Source organism: Labrus bergylta, chromosome 15 (genome assembly GCF_963930695.1).
Source record: "Labrus bergylta chromosome 15, fLabBer1.1, whole genome shotgun sequence".
Lineage (NCBI taxonomy): Eukaryota > Metazoa > Chordata > Actinopteri > Labriformes > Labridae > Labrus > Labrus bergylta.
In genome coordinates, this window is record NC_089209.1 from 21,068,171 (window position 1) to 21,087,738 (window position 19,568).

At 42.7% G+C, this 19,568-nt stretch overlaps 1 protein-coding gene across 2 annotated transcripts in view; it reads right to left on the reverse strand.

Moving 5' to 3' along the window:
- ches1 (checkpoint suppressor 1) overlaps window positions 1–19,568 on the reverse strand; it is a 64,498-nt gene that overhangs the window by 24,054 nt on the left and 20,876 nt on the right. For both annotated transcript variants that reach the window (XM_029277240.2, XM_020633449.3), the window contains one exon: window positions 10,622–11,221. In XM_029277240.2, the coding sequence (XP_029133073.1) occupies window positions 10,622–11,203 (582 nt within the window). In that variant the 5' untranslated portion in view covers window positions 11,204–11,221. The remainder of the gene's footprint in view (window positions 1–10,621; window positions 11,222–19,568) is intronic.

Here is a 19,568-nt window from a genome sequence, read left to right on the forward strand (position 1 = left end):
GATGTCACAATATACTCCACTCATGATATATTAACATTTGCGATGCTCGGTTCACAATACGATTTTGTGGCAACTTCTGCATTGATGCAAGTAGCCCAGTTTATGTTCAGGTGGCCTCATTGCCTAACTGTTATTTGTGATGCTTTTACGGAGCCTTTTGTGCTGCCATTCACCTAGGCTGCTTTACTTCTTGTTTTTATCGTTTTGAAAAGACACAAAAGGTCCATCTGCTAATTTCAAAGTTACAGGAGTAATTAAAGACATCCGACAAGGATCAACAGCAGTAGAAAATGTTTGATGCATCTGCACTCTCTGAAGACGCATAAGCTTTTAGGTTGTTGCAACATTGTCTGTTAGGTCTCTTGGTGCGGAGACACTACTAAGAGGAAGCAAGAGAAAGAGTGAGAGGGAGAGAGAGAGAGAGAGAGATGGACAATAGAATTCAAATGCACCATTCATTGCTGTTTACAAATGTGAATCACAATTTATTTTTCATTTTATCATTTTGAATCCTTCCTGAGTTTCAACTGTCCGTCTGTTCGTTATGTCCCTAGCAACAAGCATCAAATCTAGCCTCAAACTCACCCTCACCCTCATGTCTGATTTGTTCAAGAACTTTCTTGATAAACTGTTTAACAATGCAAGCTGTCTTTTCTAATGAGTGAAGACCCTGCAGAGCCTCTTTGGAAGCCCTGTGTGTCTCCTGCTCCCAGCATGTCCAGTGTATCTGTCAGAATCTCTGCTGCCATCACTACACAGTCTGACCTTGTAAGAATGCAAGAAGCTAATAGGATGTGTGTGCACTGTTGATTCCAGTCCCTCCTGACTGGATCTTTGCATCAGTATGGAAGTCGTGTTGAACTCAGGCCATATGTGCCATGTTTTGCTCTGAGTGTGTGTGTGTGTGTTTGGGACTGAGTGTGTGTATGTCGAGTTCCCTGGGGAGTGTGATATTACCCAGCATGGTCTGCTCCTGGGAGTGCTTCTATTACTGCCAGCAACGCCTCTCCTGGAGAGCATGATATTACACACACATACGCTCGCTCCCACAGAGGTGACCCCCACTGGGCCAAATTTCCCCTTGCACCTCTAGCCCGCCAGCCGTTTGTATATGTGTGTGTGTGTGCGTGTGTGTGTGTGTAAGTGTGCGCCTACTGTCTGCCCGCTTGCCAGCCGATTAAATCAATGCTCCCCACAGAATCTCTGTCTGCCTGGGCTCCTGCTTCTGCCAAGCAGCCAGCCAATCAAAACGCTCAATCTCCAGACCCCCCCGGTCGATAGGCCAATCACAGGGCTCAGCTCACAGGAAGGGTCTGTCACCTGGGTTATAGCGGTCGCCTTGGCAACAGGCATCATCTGAGCTTGGAATCCAGAGGAGGTGAAATGGACTTTTCATTTTCTGACAAATTCAAAAAGTAAAAAAAAAAAAAAAAAAGTCAGCGTGTCTCAAAATCGATTATCACAAAAAGTGTTGCAGGTCAAAGATTGGCTTTAAGTTCTCACTGAGGTTCAACTTTGATAGAGATTTTAAAAATAGCATTCCTTTACACGGCTGGATCTGAAAAAAAAAAGTAAAACAGAGGAGTGTAGCCCTGACATTCACCTGAAACAGTGTTTGTGATCTCCATTTATATTACCTCCTCTCTCCATCCTTTGATCCCACCTGGTCACACAACTCTCAAATGAGCACTATTTTCTGCATGATTATGAGTTTAGTTTTCTGCATGCACAAATATTCACATTACTGAAGTGTTTGCAGGATTACACAACAAATAATCCACAGCTCTAAACGGTTAACCCATGCTTTTGAAAACACCTCATCCAGTGAGGGAAAACAGGCGAGGCTCTGATTTAGATTTTAAAGAGCAACTTTAAGCAACATTACTCTGAGAAGAAACAGATTTAATTATATGTATCTGTGTCACTACTGCAGTTTTCAGTAGTTTTAATAAGGGAAGGCAGCAGCTTTTTTATTTTTTTATTTTTTTTACGCCTCTGTGTTGAAACGCTGCACAGCACTGAGCCGTGCACAGGTATGTTCATGATGGAGAAAACATACGGACTAGAACATGCCTGAAACACGTCATGGTGTGAGTAAAAGACAAAAGGGGAAGAGAGAGGAGACAAAGGCAGGAGAGAAAGAGTGTGTGCGTGAGTGAGAGAGAGAGTGAGAGAGAGAGAGAGAGAGAGAGAGAGAGAGAGATGATTGTGTGTTGCCAACATCTGTTTCCTGTGTTATATAAGCTGTGGGGGCTGGTCTCCTTTGGAAATAGGAGATATTAAAAAGCCGTGCTGCCTATGACCCCGCTAGTAACACTATACCACTGCTACTGCATTCCTATCTGCACTATCATCTCCACACACACACACACACATTCAACTGCAGCACATAACACAAGATTTATAGTGCATACCAGGACCTGAAAAGCACCTAGATTGTTCACTTTCTTTTATACAACAAAATATAAAGAAGACAATCCTTAAAGTTCTACACTTTTCTTTCTTACTTGTGCCTGTTTCCTTCATTTTACATAGTGGTTCTCAACTGGTGGGTCGGGACCCAAAAAGTGGGTCACGGGCCAGTTTTCAGTGGGTCGGGAATGTGTGCCTGGGAAAAAAAAGTCTGTGACGTGCTTATGTTTGATTTGTCCACTTTCTTTGTTCTGTCACATGTTTTTTTTTTACCGTCTGAGGATAAAATTGAACATATTTCTGGATTTTGCATTAAGGAGGAGGTGGTGGGTCCAAAGGCTAAACCAGTTGAGAACCATCGCTATAAACAAGTGTTGCCTGTGTGCATAATGGCCTTATACATTTTTATATCTGATTCCTCTGTCACACAGAGCTCAATAGTTGGCACAAAAAATATTAAAACATATCAATGGGAGTCACTGTTTCGATGTGTGGCATGATCTTCTTTTTACTAAGTTGGTCAATGTAGTTTGTTTTTTTAGTCAACCTGACACACACTGCCGTGGTACTGAAAATACTATTGGACCCACAGCTGGAAATAGTCCCAACAAACACATAACGTCCTTCTGTTTGAACAAGGTCTGCAAAAAAACTAACGCAAAGTCTTGGGAACGAATTTAGCCTCATTTTTAAAAATAACAAACTTCTCATTTGTGACCCTTTCCTTAAAAACTATTTTTACATTTTCAGAAAGAATCATTGGGAGTGGTGTTTTTTCCATCTTTACAGCCGTTTTTTATAAAACATGTTCACCGTGGCAATCTTATACTGTAGGAATGTCTTCCAACAGTGCGTAACGGCTATCACGAGAGGAGAAAGAAGATTTTCTTTTCAACTCAGTTACTGAATTAGATTAAAACAAAGTCGTATGATGGACAGAGAGCACAGAGCTGACACTCTCTGTGCAGAGATACATGCAAGCCATCAGTAAGAGGCTTTGCAGTCCAGTGCATTTTTTATGTGCAATATGACTTAACCTTTGGCACATATCTAAAGCATTAGGACTGCAAACATTTTTTGATGGACATCCACAGCCAGAGTACAAGCATTAACCCTGGATGTATTTAAGCCTGATTAAACTGTGACACATGGATCTATCTTTACTTACTGTACATACACAGATAAACAGTGTAGGACAAGTACAACGTGGACCACGTTCACGCCTGAACACTGATTAAGATATTCAGCACAGTTGAAGAAAAACAATATGAGGTCTGTTCTTCAGAAATGAAGCAGAGGCAGCCAATGTTGGAACACTGAGAGGAACACAGAGCTTTTGAGGAAGACAGAGGCAGAAAAAGGGAAAAGAGGAGGAAGAGGGGGATTTCTCAATTGATGAAGACTCTTGATACAGGCCATTTTTTGTTCTTGTTGAAGGCCACTGGACAACAAAGAGACCATACGGGACAAAGAGGCCCTGTTGGGTGTAAAAGTCTCATGTTGGTTAGACATGCTACATAGAAAAACAGAGCAGGGTAATTTAGGGAAATTTCTTATGAAGCAACCAAACCTGCTTCACATGTGGTTTTGATTTAAGCCAAAGCTTAGCCTGGTTTGTGGATCTCTTGTATGTCTTTTTACAATGCATGCTGTGGAAATGACTATTGACTCTTCCCATCCAGTCAAAGACAGAATTCTCTTTGCACCTCCTCAGAGATAAATACTAGGAAGACATTTTTTAGGGGTGCACCGGCCAATGTATCCCTGGTCGATATTGATCCAGTTGAAAAACATCGGCCAATCAGCAAATAATGTGACATATGTTGTCAGTAACTGATGCATAGCTCTTGTGTTGCATCCATTTAATGCTAGCAAGGTAGTATACCTGAGTGCTAATTCACAGAAGAGGTTCTATATAGTTGGCAGAAGAAGTCACCTGTTAGATGGTCGTGAAAGAAAATGTGAGGTGGGGGAGTCCTAGACCATTTGTAGTAATGAAAAAAATAACCATTAGGATTGGCAATCGACTTGATTGTGAAAATCAGGGCTGATACAAATGCAGATGTTTAAAATAACAATCTAATTTTTTCAGAAACTTTGCAGGCTATTTGCAATTACAGATCACATTTTCAGATTCCAGAAATACTTAATTCTCCTGGTGTAAGGGTATCCCATTCAGTTCTACAATTCTACAATTCATTTAGCAGACGCTTTTGTCAAAAGCGACGTACATCAGAGAGTAAGAACAACACAAACAAGGATCTAGAAAGGAAGAAACAACATCAGTTAGTCTAAATGAGCAGCTGAAAGTCCAATCTGCAGGTGCTGGCAGGCAATGCACAGAGGCAAAGCACAACATGGACAGCTGTTCTAGAGAGTTCTAATCAAAACCATCCTTAATATTGTCATTATCAAACAAAACCAATGACATCATTATCATCATCCTCATCACCATCATTAAGTGCATAGGTGTTCATCAAAGAGCTGGGTCTTTAGCTTTCTCTTAAAGGTGCAAAGGGACTGCAGATCCAATGGAGTTTGGAAGTTTGTTCCACCACCAGGGGGCGACAGAGGAGAAGAGTCTAGTTAGAGACTTAGGGCCCTGTTTTGAAGGTTGGATAAGACGCCTTTCATTAGCAGAGCGTAGTCCGCAGGCGGGAGTGTAGATCTGGATGTAGTTCAATAAACTGATTTCACAATTTGTAACACGGGACCCTTAACCCAATTTAAACTTGTGCTTATGATAATAAATGCTCCCAAAGCATCTCCAAATACGAGAATTGCTTGAACAGCAAAAACTGTCTTGTCCCATGCAAGCGACCTCCTTCAGAGTTAAACGTCCAGCCCACCTTTGATATGTCATCACTGAACAATTCATTTTCAGTGAGGTCATCCGGCTTTCTGGTCTGACTCCTTGTCATAGAGGCAAAATTTTGACATCCATGAAAGCTCTCCGAGGACAAAAACCAAGACCCAATGTCATGGATGTTCAAACTGCTTCCCTTAGGCTGATCTGAATAAATGTAATCTGATGAAAAAAGACAAGAAGGCTTGTCCTGTTACTCATGAATCACAATGACTGACATGCCATTATCATCTCTTATCATCTTATTAAGTTGATATGGCTGACATGTTCAGCATACAATTTACTGTTCAAACGTCCACAGGCATGATACATTCAAAGCAGTTTATCGGAGTCATGCGTCTAACTTGTAGGGTCTGTTTCAGGCGCTATCAACTTCTTAAGTAAATATGTGAGTCCTGAGTGCTTCGCTACATTTACCAGATACAAGCTAACTTTCTCTGTCTGCTTTTTTGTGCTTTTTTATCATAGCTTATTCTCCAAAGAAATCCCTGCTTTAGTTGAAAACTTGAAGAAAGGTGTTGAATGCTTCATATGAAGATGAGGATGAAACCCTAAATCAGATAGCAATGTTTTATTTTAGCCAATATGATTGAGCCCGTTTTATGTTACAGTTAGCAAATTGAACCATTATAATTGTCACAGTATTGATAAGTGCAGTTCTAAAAAGTAGTTAAGGGGGCGCCGGTGGTTAAGTGGTTAGTTTGTGTCCGCCATGTACAGAGGGTGTTGTCCTGGAAGCGGGCAGCTCCTTTCCTGCATGTCATTTCTGACTCTACCCCTCTCCTGTCTCTTTAATAAAAGAATACAAAACCCCCAAAAATTAAACCATTATAAAGCAGTGAAGAACATTTAATGACATGACGGGGTGTCTTGAATGTTTTTACTGTTTCATCACAAATTAATCGTTGTGGTAAGACTCACTGATGGATTGGTTTGTGTAAAATTGCCAGAGAAGAAATTAAAGTAATCATTCATTTCTACGTGCAAAGCTTACTTTCTTGAACACCTTCATTTCATTTTGTGTCTTAGCTGAGAGGTTGGGTCTTTGAGTTGTTAGCGTACTTAAAACAGGAAATTGAGACTCAAAATATGTTTGGACAATGTTTATGATTTGAGAGAAAACTCTGTAAAATGTATCTAAGTTGAGATCAGCGGCGGCGTTACCTCCTGCTATACAAACATCAAAAAGCCCCGTGAGCAGACAATCTACTGTAAGCTCGCTCTCGATGCTTCAAATGAAACCGTATAAGAATCAGGGTGCTCTCATGTGAACAGGGTGAGGTTAAGGTAGAGGTGACACACTTAAGTGCAACACAGAGGGATTTCATCGAGAGTCTTGGATGACAAAACTGCCTGTTGTCTCTGCTGTGATTTCATAAGAGGCTTTGAGAAATATATCGCTCTGAGTGTGTGTGTGTGTGTGTGTGTGTGTGTGTGTGTGTGTGTGTGTGTTGTGCTGTTACAACACTGATCTCCAGCGCTGATCCACAAGTCTGAGGGCAACAACACTTGTTATTAAGGCATGTCATTCAGCACAGTGAGGAATCCTGTTTGTAAACAATGCCATGGCAACCGTGGTACTGTCTCACGCTCTCTCTCGCTCTCTCTCTCACGAGTTTGCACTCACTCACATACACCACACATGCACATACAGACACACATGGAGCAGTAGGCTTACTCTATACTAGCCCCCATCTTATCATCTGCCTGGATATGACCCAGAAATACAGTCACTGGAACAAATAGGCCACTGTCATATTAATCTCCACCTCTGTAAATTGATGGAAATATGATTTGGTGCGTTCCCAGTAAGCCATGTCTCCCTGCTTCCTCTCTCTTCCCCTCCGTGTGTGCATCTACGATCCCTCACAGCGTTAGCCTGACCTCCCCTTTACCAAATCCCTTTCTTCTCTCTCCACAGCGAGCAGTGAGTAAAACATAATGCAACATAAAAGAGGAAAATATCTCAAGCCCTGTAATTGCAAGCGCCATTCAAAAAGACATAAACAGGTGAAGAAAAAGGCAAAGCCGGGAGAGAAAAAAGGAGAATTCACATGTAGATATTCTCAGTGAGAGGCTTTGAATGGCGATGTCGGACTAAAATTACAGAGATTGTGTAATTGCAGCTTCAGATAAAGCTCGGCACTTGGCAGGTAGAGTAGGAGTCTGCAGAGATGTGCCCTCATTTCTACACAGACACTGCGCTTGCCTGTGTGTGTGTGTGTGTGTGTGTGTGTGTGTGTGTGTGTCCTTTTATGCATTCATGCGTTCTTGAGAGTGTGTGTGTGTGCGTGTGCTTGTTTGTTGGTGTGTCAGACATGCCCTGGGTGTGTTAGAAGATGTGTGTGTGTGTGTGTGTGTGTGTGTGTGTGTGCACGAGAGAGAGGGGAATAGGTTTGAAGGGTTAATTAGTGCGCTGTCTTAAACGGTGTGCAGCGACAGGAAGACAAGACAGGCTGTCCTTGCCAAAATCACCTCTACACATGCTGCTCCACACACACACGCGCACGCGCACACACACACACACACACACACACACACACACACACACACACTACGTGCATTTAACACTAGACGAAGACATACACTCATTCTCCCCCACTCAGCACCTCAGTGCCCATCTGACGCTCATACCCATAATTTCATGCACACACACACACAAATGCCTAAGTCAGTAAAGCCAAATCAGTTTTCTCGTTGCTACAGCAACAGCATAGTTTTATGTCAACTGCAACCTAGTTACTATGGAGATATGTATACAAGAAAAACTCTGCGCTGTTGTAGTCAAGGGCCAGATGACAACATAGCGTGAGGGTGTGTGCACACACACACACACACACACACACACACACACACACACACACACAAAACATGTCCTCTTCATCCTTCATCCATTTTGTTCCCCAACACAAATACACACACACACACACACACACACACACACACACACACACACACACACACACACACACACACACACACACACACACACACACACACACACACACACACACACACACACACACACACACACACACACACACACACACACACTGAAGGCTGACTCAAAAGCAGCGGTTCAGGTTCACACTCTGGTCAAGGAAATCATAAAGAAATCCGATATCCTCCAGTATAATCTCAAGCAGCTAAACACACGCAAAGCTAGCATTGATCCTCGCTGTTTGTCCCCCACCCCCAACACCCTGGGGCGAGATGAAATCTAAAGTCTGCTGGCATCTGTGTTATTAAATCCTCCAGTATTAATTTAGCACTAATTGAGTGAGGGATTCATTCCCCGTTTACCCAGAGTCTTTAATGGAGTGAAATGTGGATAGGAAAGCCGGCATAAAAGACTGTATCAAGACTTAAATCAAAAGCGAAACGCTCTTCCCACTGGGGTAGCACAGAGCGTCTGAGTGAAAGAGAACTATGAAAGCAGAGATCATCAACTATTGATAAGGCCGAATCTGGTACAGCTGTAGACAAAATAGAGAATATGTTTGACTTCAAGTTGGATATGCCTGCAAACCGCTGATAACTGCCTGGCTGTGAAATAAGTTATAACAACACATGATAGAAAGGATAATGGACTGAGTATTTACCTTGTAGCTGCAGTTATTTTGGACTGTGGGTATTCAGAATATTATTTATGAGAAGTGATTTTAAAAAAACAACCTGCATGGATGGATAGATTGGGGCTGGGGCAATTCCTGAGACTGTGTTCGAGGAGAGATTGTCTGGGAGGAAATTATAGGAAGCAATCTATTAGACGAGAACACCCTCTGTTGACCTTGGTTTAATTTTACCAATGACCTGTTTTTAACAAGAATTTCTTTTTGAATTTCACTTTGAAGTGAATTTAAATTATTCAAGTGTTGAAATAAATAAACTCAAATATCACTGTGCTTATTACTGGAATGATTAAATTAGCCAAATAATGGTTCTCAAAAATAATCACAGACAAATGACTTAAATAAAAGCTTCATCATTATTTTCAAAAAATGTCTTTCGTATCAAAAGTAGCTTCATTTTTAGTGTTGATTCCAAGTCTGTCTTAAATGTGACTACAGACTTAAAATCGTAACATGCTAATGTCACATAAGCCGTTTTCACATAATGCACTGAAATTACGATCATTTCAGGAGGACTGCTCCGAAGATTCTCCTGACCTGGCTGTTCACACAAGCTCCTCACATCGAGAGAGATTAAACCTGTCAGACGCGAGAGGGGCGGGGGTCTCCTGAGGTAAGATGTGACAAAAAAACAACGCAGAAATAGAGGACGAGGCAAAAGAGACCGCTTTACTCCATTAACGCTATAATAAGAATATTTCCCTTTCTATCAATGCTATGTGTAGTCCAATGGAATGACAACGTCAACATACTGACGAACAGAAAACACAATGCAGCCATTTAATTATGTGCACAGAGATCGAGACAGTCGCATGCAGTGTTTCCCCTCCCATTATATTAGGGGGGGCCCCCCAACGGCCCCCCGTTTCCCTTGAAAAGTCAAGTAGTTAAGTTTTTTTAAGTTTTTTTTTCAAAGATTTATTTTTTGGGCTTTTTGTGCCTTCATTGTAGAGATAGGATAGTGGATAGAGTCGGAAATCAGGGAAAGAAGTCATTTAAGGATACCTTTCCGATAGAAAAGGATAGCTGTCATAAAAAGTAACGCATGAACACCAAGATTCCTTCAAGTGTTTGTGTCGGCGTGTCGGCTGTTTGCGTTCACATATACAGCTCCTCCTGGAAATATGAGTTTTTCAGGAGATTTCTGCAAAGTGTGAAAGCCCTAATAGTGGAAGAAACCACATTTCCTCCACTTTGCCAGATGAACACATTGTATAAAATAGCAGGCTAGTGACTTGGAATAAAGCAGATCATTGCAGGATGTTAGCTCGCCTTATAGTCCAATCAATCAATCAATCAATCTAATATTATATTTCTATAGCATTACAAATATTGTATTCAAAAACTACATTCCAGGTAAACAGGGAATGAATCCCTCCCACAACAAGCCGCTCTTCAACTCTAAATGTTACTCAAGTCAATCCAATATATTAAAATATTAAGTGAGAGAACTACACACCATGGAGACTTTTTTCTGTCTGCTTTCACACCGCCATGGTACCTTCTCTGAAACAGGAGGTTTCTAAACGGGGCTCTAGGAACTAAAAGAGTTCATCGTTCCTGCGGTGCAGAATGAATAAAAAAGGAGGAGGGGTTCCAAACCGGTTAAGCAGGTCAAATGTGAATACTTCAGTGAATTCAAATTGTAAACAAGTATGAGACAAAGTCATTATTATTCATCACTTCTCAGAATAGTTGTTGAGGTCTTTACCTGGCTCCGGTCTTTATCCACCTTCTTGAAGCACTTGTTGAGCGACAGATTGTGGCGCACAGAGTTCTTCCAGCCTGTTGGGGCGCTTGCAAAGTAAGGGAAATGCTCCAGAATCCAGCCGTAGATATCCTTCACAGGCAGCCGTTTGTTTGGCGCATCCTCGATGGCCATGAAGATCAGACAGCTGAACGAGTACGGCGGTTTTCTGTTGGCCCCTGCGGCCAAGTCGTACGCTGAGTGTGCATCCCCAAGCAAGGGGTCGTCGGGGGAGGGCGACGAGGAAGAGGGCGAGCGAGGGTGCTGACCGTCAGGGTCCTGCAGGGGGGAGACGCTACGCAGCCCCGAGTGGCTGAAGCTGTTGAGGAGGTCGGTGCTCTCGTGCAGCCACGAGAGGCTGGTGAGCTCTTCATCCTCGGCCTTGGAGAAGGAGGCAGACAGGGACAGGGAAAGGTCAGCAGCCTCTGCCTCAGATGCTGCTGTTGCGGCGTCTCCCTGTCTGTAAAGTGGGCTCATACCCTGCGAGGCACTGGCTCCACTACTGGGGCTCTGGGCCTTCTTACTGGGGGGCATGGTGGGTCCCATCCAGCCCAGGGCTCACTCCTAAAGAGGGAAAGGACAGAAGAGGAGGGAGAGGAGAAGAAGAAAAAAAGAAACAAGACAAAAATTCAGTTGGCTTTTCACATAAAGCTTAAATGTTTTAAAAGCCAAAGGGTGGAGACACGCAACAAGATTTTAACCACATTCCCAATCAGACCGTTACATCAGAGGGGAGAAGTACACCATCATTTTGCTCTGGGGTTCTCTATCCAATCCTGACTGGGATGGCAAATTTAGTGCTTCATTGGCTGAGGAAATCTTGTCTTGTACAACCACCCTCTAATTACTAGTGTACCAGCAGAGTATTGACATTACACGGGGTTGCTGTCATAAAATACTGAACGCTGTTAAAGGTCTAACAGTCGGGTCAGAGAGCTGTGATCTCAACCACAGGAGGAAATTTCATTGTCAAGCACGGAGGAATGGATTACAGCGGAATAAACTTTTAACTGCTGGATTTACAACGGAACAAACAATTAAGTGTCCGATGATCAGACTTTATTCCACAGCAGGATATCTGGAACCGCCGCAGCTGATCAAGATTGGGACATTCGCCAAGGGAGGGGGGGGGGGGGGGGAGAGAAAACAAATTAAGAGTGTGAGTTCAAATCCGCCCCTATTCTAATCAGACCATTACTCCCCTGAAATAAGAGCAATGCTGTGCTCGTTAGACGCAGGCAGAGTGTGTGTAATTGTAGGGGACTGTGGCGGAGTATCACACACCACAATCAGAAGGACTCACATGTGGGCCTTTGATTGTCCTCTCGCGCAGACAGCTGTGGGAAGCAGCTAAATGTAATCTGCTGCACTCACCCTGTGAACACGCTTCAGAGTCTGCACACAAATACAGCATCCTCTCTCTTACACACACACACACACACACACAGTCAGACAGATGCAAGAGAGGACGGAAAAAAATTTGCATGCACATTCACTTATGAAAGCACCCACACACCCCCACACACACACACACACACACACACACACACACACACACACACACTCACTCACTCATCAGAGTACCATTAGGACATGGGGATTAAGTCCAGATATGTTCTGGCTGGCCCCTGTGTAGTGTGATCGCTCTCTAATCCAAGGTGATCATCTGCCGATCTGTCCCCGCACTCTGCACGATTGACTGACAGCTGTCACCCATGGCAACCCGCTGTGGCGTGACAACTGTCACTTTGCTACAGCTCCAGCCGCTGTGTCGCCATGGCAACAGAGCAAAACAACTCAGCTCCACTCTTCTTCTCTTCTTCTTCTTCTCCGTGTCTGTCACTCTTCCACCTTTCCTTTCTACTGCTCCTTTTTTTCTCACTTTCTCCAACAGCGCTGATAACTCTGCTTAACAGTGGCGATGTGCTGTAGTAGAAGGACAGAGCTAAATATAGATATGAGATGCATAGCTGTTACGCTGTTGCTCCATGCATAGTGGGCCAGTCTACAGTCACCCCGCTGCTTCATCCACCGCTGCTTCATGCAGGAAAACACGCAGCGGATGGAGCTGGATGTCTTTGATCTGCTCTCCAGTTCTGCTGCTTCTTCTTCTTCTTCTTCTTCTCTCCTCACATTTCCTGACAGCGTGCATGCTCATTCAACAAGCTGTACCTGTCTGAGCTACAGCGTTGTTGCATCAATATTGACATTGAGCGTAATGAATTCAAATTGCTCCGGCTACGACAACATGCAGCTGAAAATAGTCAGTGCATAATCAAAGGGATGGGCAAGGTGGAGACGGTGTTTGACAGGCTTTTCAAAGTGTGTGTGTGTGTGTGTGTGTGTGTGTGTGTGTGTGTGTGTGTGTGTGTGCGTGTGTGCGTGTGTATCAGTGTATGTGTTTGACAGGTTTGTCATGGTGTGTGTGTGCATGTCTTAGGAAAGGAAGTCATAGTGCATCATAGTGACATTGTTCCTGGTAGGAGTCCTCTGGAAGGCAGCGATGGCTCTGATGCTCTCTTTCTCTCCATCTCCTCTTCCTCCTCCTTGTTATGTTGCCATAGCGGCGAGGGGGCCATGAAACATTACGGCTGACAGTAAAGTCATCTCATTTTACTGTTGCTATGACAACAAACTCCTCACTGTTGGTTGGGGCCAGTGCGAGCTGCCGCCCAAGCCACGTGCCTGTGTGTGTGTGTGTGTGTGTGTGTGTGTGTGTGTGTGTGTGTGTGTGTGTGTGTGTGTGTGTGTGTGTGTGTGTATGAGGAGATGCATGTGTGTGTGAATATATGTGTGTGTGTGTTTGTGTGTGCCACCATGTCTCCCGTGGGCTCTCATAAAGCTTAACACACTCGCTCAGCTCTAAACAAACTTTCATGCAACTTCTACTGCCGCCCCTCAGGACCCACTGCTAAAGGACAAAGGCAGATATCGCTCTAGTTCAGACTAAATGATGCCTGCTGCGTGTGTGCGCGAATGTGCTTGAGTGTGTGTTTGAATGTGTGTGAGAGGCATCCGCACATTTGTTTGACAGATGGGACTGTGCTATTCTCTCTGTCTTCTTCGTTCTCTGGATCTCTTTTGTGTTTGCATGCTTTGTTTTGATTTGTGTTCATCTCTGTTTGGCATGTCCACATTTGGCTTAGTGTGTGCATGTGTTTTATTTCCCCCCACCGTGTTTGTGTTTGTGCACAAGTGTGTATGTGTGTGCACCCGACTGTAATTACATTCTCTATCCAAGTGTCTGTGCATACCAATGCGATTTAAAGCAGCTGTAATCTGCACGGTGTGTCTCTGTGCCTGCTGTGACCCTGGTATCACACTGCTTCTGTGTGCACTCTGCACCGTGATAACATGGACTTTAAAGACAACGTTCAATTAGAATAAATGTATTTCTCCAGTTTAAACAGCACACTTGAATGCTGAGAGGTTGGTGGTACACTTTAGTCAGATTGTTTCTATTATCATGCTGCCATGAATACAGGTTCCATAACGCTCAGACAGGTAACAAAGGCTGAAAATCACCGTAGCGACTGAGCTGAACATTCAGGCTTCCCTCAAAGTGAAACAGTCGTCTCAAATAATGGAAAGCTTAAATGATAAGTGGCTTAAAAATGTAAGAAAATCATGGCAGGTTTTTAGGTTTTAACATCTCAATGGGAGCATTTCCCTCTTTTTTGTCCATATTAATTATTAAAAGTATTATTGTACTTTGTTCAAACAATTCTATCAATTTGAGGAGATAATGTCTCATTAAGGGTCCACTGTCTCCTTTGTTACAGAGCCGTCTACAAAAGTGCATGGACTCAGCAAATTTGAGTTTGCACCGTTTTTTTATTGAGATTGATTTCTTATCACATTTCCTTCACTCAAAAGTTTCAGTATGTTCCCATTTTTGGAAATACCAGCCGTCACTTTATTGCTAAGAGCGAGAAGAAGACATCACCCCTCTTTTCACTGAGAATCTGTCCCGTCGTGCAACGATGCTCCGCCATCACACCTCCTCTGTACTTTTACTTCAAACCCTCCATAGGCGTAATATAGACACCGCAGTTTAAACAGACAGTATAAGCCACACACACACACGCACACAGCACTGTTTTGCAGGTGCTTGCTCTAATATTTACAGTGACATTGTTTGGCCTCTGTTACGCCTCTAGCCCCTACAGATAAGGATGTTCTGTGATCACTACACCTCATGACTGCATCTGTAACGGGCTAATATTTGTGTCCCAGTGTTTTAATTCACAATGCATTTTGGTGTTGCGGAACACAAAGTGGCACAGCATGTGAGCACCCAGCTCCACATGAACACACACTGAGGCATGCGCACACACACACACACGCACACAGTGCTGTCCTCCCCATTACAACTCTTTCACTTCCACCGATGGATGAACTGAATGGATGGATCGGACACATCGGAAAAACAAGTTATAAAATGCACATGAACACCTGCTCAAGTCGGAACAACAAGTCGGAAACCCGGGAAAGAATGAGGTGCCGGACTTCCCGACTTGATGTCAGAATTGTCATCACGATTCAAAATATGTTTTGTTAATCTTACCAAATTTTTTATTAATTCACGTATTGCACATAAACTGTTTGCTCAAATATAACTTTTAACACTGACATTTCACTGATCTTCTTCAAAGCATCAACATTCTGACTTTCCGAACTGAAATCACAAGTCAGAAGAACGACTTCCAAACTTGGACCAGCCGAGCAGCACATGAATGCAGCATATCCCCAACCATTCTGCAAACGTGCGCTGTACATTGTTTGTGAAGCGTAACGGGGACGTCAGTATTCTGTCTTCAAATGGCAGTCAGTAAGTGCCATCTGTTACACTTGTTACCACCTTCGATGGAACGACAGAAAGTGTCAGAAGGACTTTGCCCAACCGTTACTGCATCATGAAAATTTACAGAGTGACAGCGACATAACAGTCCCATCATAATCAGGAAATGTTGTACTGTATGGAGCTTCCTACAGCAGCTAGTTAGCTTAGCTAAGTATTTACTGGGTGTGTGGCAACCTCAAAGTGAGAACAAAATCTGAGGTGTCAAGTACCTGACCATGAAATCATCTTGTAAAAAAACCCCTATGAGTTAAACATTTGTCAAATTAACACTTTGGCTTTCATACAGATTAAATGTATGATTAAATGTAAAGGTAATAAATGGTATTAAGTGAGGTTTTTTTTTGTGCTCAAGCTTAAATTTTAGCATACAGACATTCAACTGGTATGGATCTGACCATCAAACCCTCAGCAAAATAAATAATTAAGTACATTTCCTGAAAGCCTAACAATTCCTTTAATTGATTTTAGCCAATCAGCTTAAGTTAACAACCAATCAGAGGATGAACACTTTGTGATGTAGTTTGCAGTGTTGTCAAATTATTATTTTACAGAGAAAATGAAGATAAATGGATTATTATCTAACATTTCTGAATCATGTATGTTAAACAGAAGTCGACTTTCTTCTCTCCTTGTTTAAAAGGGTACGGTGCCCTGGGACCTCCTGCTAACAAACCATCACTGGTCTGAGCTTTATCTGTGAAGAGCTCAACTTGTGACAATGTGCATAACAAATATTGATAGTCCCCTGTCAATGTGCTGCTTGGTCCCAGCCGTATTGAGCCTCAGCTAACAATGGTGCAACACTACAACAAGCGTTTTTCAAATCAATTGATCAATTCACTTTGTTGGAGTCTGCAAAAACAACAAGAGTGCATAACACAATGCCATGATCCAAACGCTGATTACAAGTATGTAGGAGATACCTCTTCAGAAACCAACCATCACAAATTTAATAAACTGACAGGAAGGCTCTGTTTAAAAGATAGATCGGAGAAAAGCTAAATGTGTGAGAGATAACTGTGTGGAAAAAGAGGCCACACGTGTTTACATGGAAGGGAGAAGGTTAACAAACTCCTCTGAGACTAGAAAGACTGGAAGCTAATTCATTTGCCTTAATTGACAGCGTAATCATCTAACGCTGCATTCATGCTCGTGCTGATACTTGTCTAAATCACATGCCACATTTACGTAATCCTCAGTAGATCTATGTTCCCTGTTGGCGGCTTTTTCTGTCTGACTCGCAGACACTTTCCGTGCCGAGGCCAGAAGAAACATTTCAATAATGCACTTCATTTCTGTGCCTTGTAATGGAATCTGCTGCAATATTAGCCAATGCTGACTTCCAGAGAAATCCCCAAGTCATCAAGTAACAGAACCCCCCAAAACCACATCAGTGTAGAAATATTAAAATAAAACCATGATAGGCTCATGACATGCTGTCAGCAGCGCATTTATGCTCTGCGCTGGGCCTCGGCGGACTGAAACGACTATTACAACTTTGTCAGTTTGATCGCAGCTCATGACACACGTTGCATGTCACATCCTCCTGCTGCTCGCTTCCCTGTCAGTCTTCACTATACAGCCCAATAAAGTCAGTGCCTTGAAAATAATCCCCCCCAACCCCAGAAAGGAGTAGTAATAGTAATGCAGGAGATAGTGGCAAAGAATGGAATAGAAGCTGGTAGGAGTTATTACTTTGCAGAAGGGCGAGCTGAACCTTGTGGTTCCTCTGGCCACAGTGATAAAGCAGAGAGTCAGATGCACCGAGGCAAAACTAATCTGGAGTTTTGATGACAAAAGGACGACCTTTATCCCTGCTCCACATATGCTGGATGGGTGGAAGGCGGGAAAGGAAGATCAACAGGGAGAAGAGGAAAATGGGAACTCTCTCAGAGACTGGAAAATAATAACTTCTGCTACATATATGTCAACACTGGCTGAAGGAAGCCTTGTGATGTTCTCCATTTTCAGCCCATGAAATCGTCCCCCCCCCCCACAGTTTCTGCATTTCCTGCTTTTCCCTGATGGCAAATATCAGCAATCCAGAGGGCTTTGAGGAAGCAGAGCAGGACCAATCACATCCTATAAGGTCTGACTGTGTCTTCCTTTTATGTCAGCCACAGCAGCAAAGAGTTATGGGATAGAGGTCAGGGGTCAGGGTGTCCCAGAGGACTGCTCCTGACCCCTCGGTCCCGGCTGCTGCTCTTGACTGCCTGGCGACTCCTACAATCACTTACACACACAGACAGACACAGAAACACACACAGGCTTTTTTGCCTTTCCCTCCGAGATTTGATTTAGTCTCTGCAGGGGACTGCGATTCAGCAGAGGAACACTGGACTTGTTTTTACTTGAAAAGCAGACAGTGGAACATTTTTGTAAAAGTCTTGTTGAAAAATATATTCACAAAAGATTGTAGGGCATCATATTGTAAAGAAGGAGAGGATGACTCGTATGGTAGTAAGGACATAGTAATCTTGGTTCACATAATGGATGTTTTGAGGGTTTTCAGATTGAACAGATTTGAGTTTGACTTCTAATGATGGGGTTCGATTCAAATCTTATCATGATTCCATGAATGCCAGGTCAAATTTTATTCAATGTCATCTACAGAATTATGTGAAAAGTTTCACTTGATACGTAACAACTTACAATCAATCAAACTTAATATGATATCACCAATTATAATAAATGTTTTAAAAAAGAGCAGGTAAAGGACCTTACTCATCGTTATATTATCTACAAAGACCCAACATGAATCCATCATGAGCACAAAGCAACATTTAGCAAAGTTCCAGTTGAAGAGAAAACATTTTTTTTGGGAGGCAGAAACCTCGAGCAAAACCAAACTCAAGATGAACAGCCACCTGCTGAAACTGGGAGGCTGAGTGGAACAGAGGGAGATGCAGGAAGAAGGATAGGGACGAACAGAGTATGAACTTTGACCTGCAGGAGGAAATACAGGGGACAGTCTGGATTTATCCTCTGGGCACCATGCATAAGCCTTTATCCATTACATGTTGAAAAATGCCATTCAAATATGAATGCTGTGTCGTGTTGGAATTCTAATCAAACAATCAAAAGAAACCAAAGTTCTTAAAATTCATTCTCTGATAACGCATGATCGATTCTTTAAAATGAGTCCTCAATATTGATCACAACCATCTGCAGGATTTCAGTCTGGACCAAAGTTGTCTGCCAACATTATTATCCCTGGCACCATGGCTTTAGTTTCAGTCTCTGAAGTGGGAGGATTTGCAACCCTCCTCTGTTTTATGCTGTTGTAAATTTAAAAAAAATCTGGAGTTGATGTGACAAAACAAACTATCTGCAATGTCACGTTTGGCTCTGGAATAATTAGCATTGAAATTTCTGTGTCTGTATTTGCAAAAACAAATCACAGTCCAATGAATCTATCCATCAAGGTTGGGTGTCTGATGGATTAGTTACAGGTTAGTGACATCTCTGTGGTCATTTATATTTTCTGAGAGGGGAAATGGCTGCCATGTTTGTGGTTCAAGTGATGTTTTGGTTGTAGATCGTAAATTAGGTCAGAGCCGGTTCTTGCATCTTTAACTTTATACATTTAAGTTCACAGCGTGTCCTGCTGCAGGATTAAACATCACCCACTCACTCTCTATCGGCAAACCAACTAAGCAGATAATAAGCACATAATACACAGTGTATTTAGAGAGCTGAGACCCAGAACTTTCACTGTGAAAAATGAGAGCACAAAACACATCAATGCAGCCACTGCCTACCTATGCTGTAAGAAGAACAGTATTGTTACTGAAAAAAAAAAAAAAAAAAAGCAGTACACACACACTTGCTTTGTGAGAAGCAGAATACTCAGAAAAGACATGAGGAGTAATGTGTGCAAGGAAAATCAAATATTGCCAGTGAATAATTCAAAACATCACACACTCGACATACACAGCCTCCATCCGTTCAAAATAGGCTAACCGACAAAGCAAACAGACATTTGCATCAGGCAAACACAGAGTAAGTTTGGTATGATTCATCAGCAGCCGGTGATCATGAAGTCAC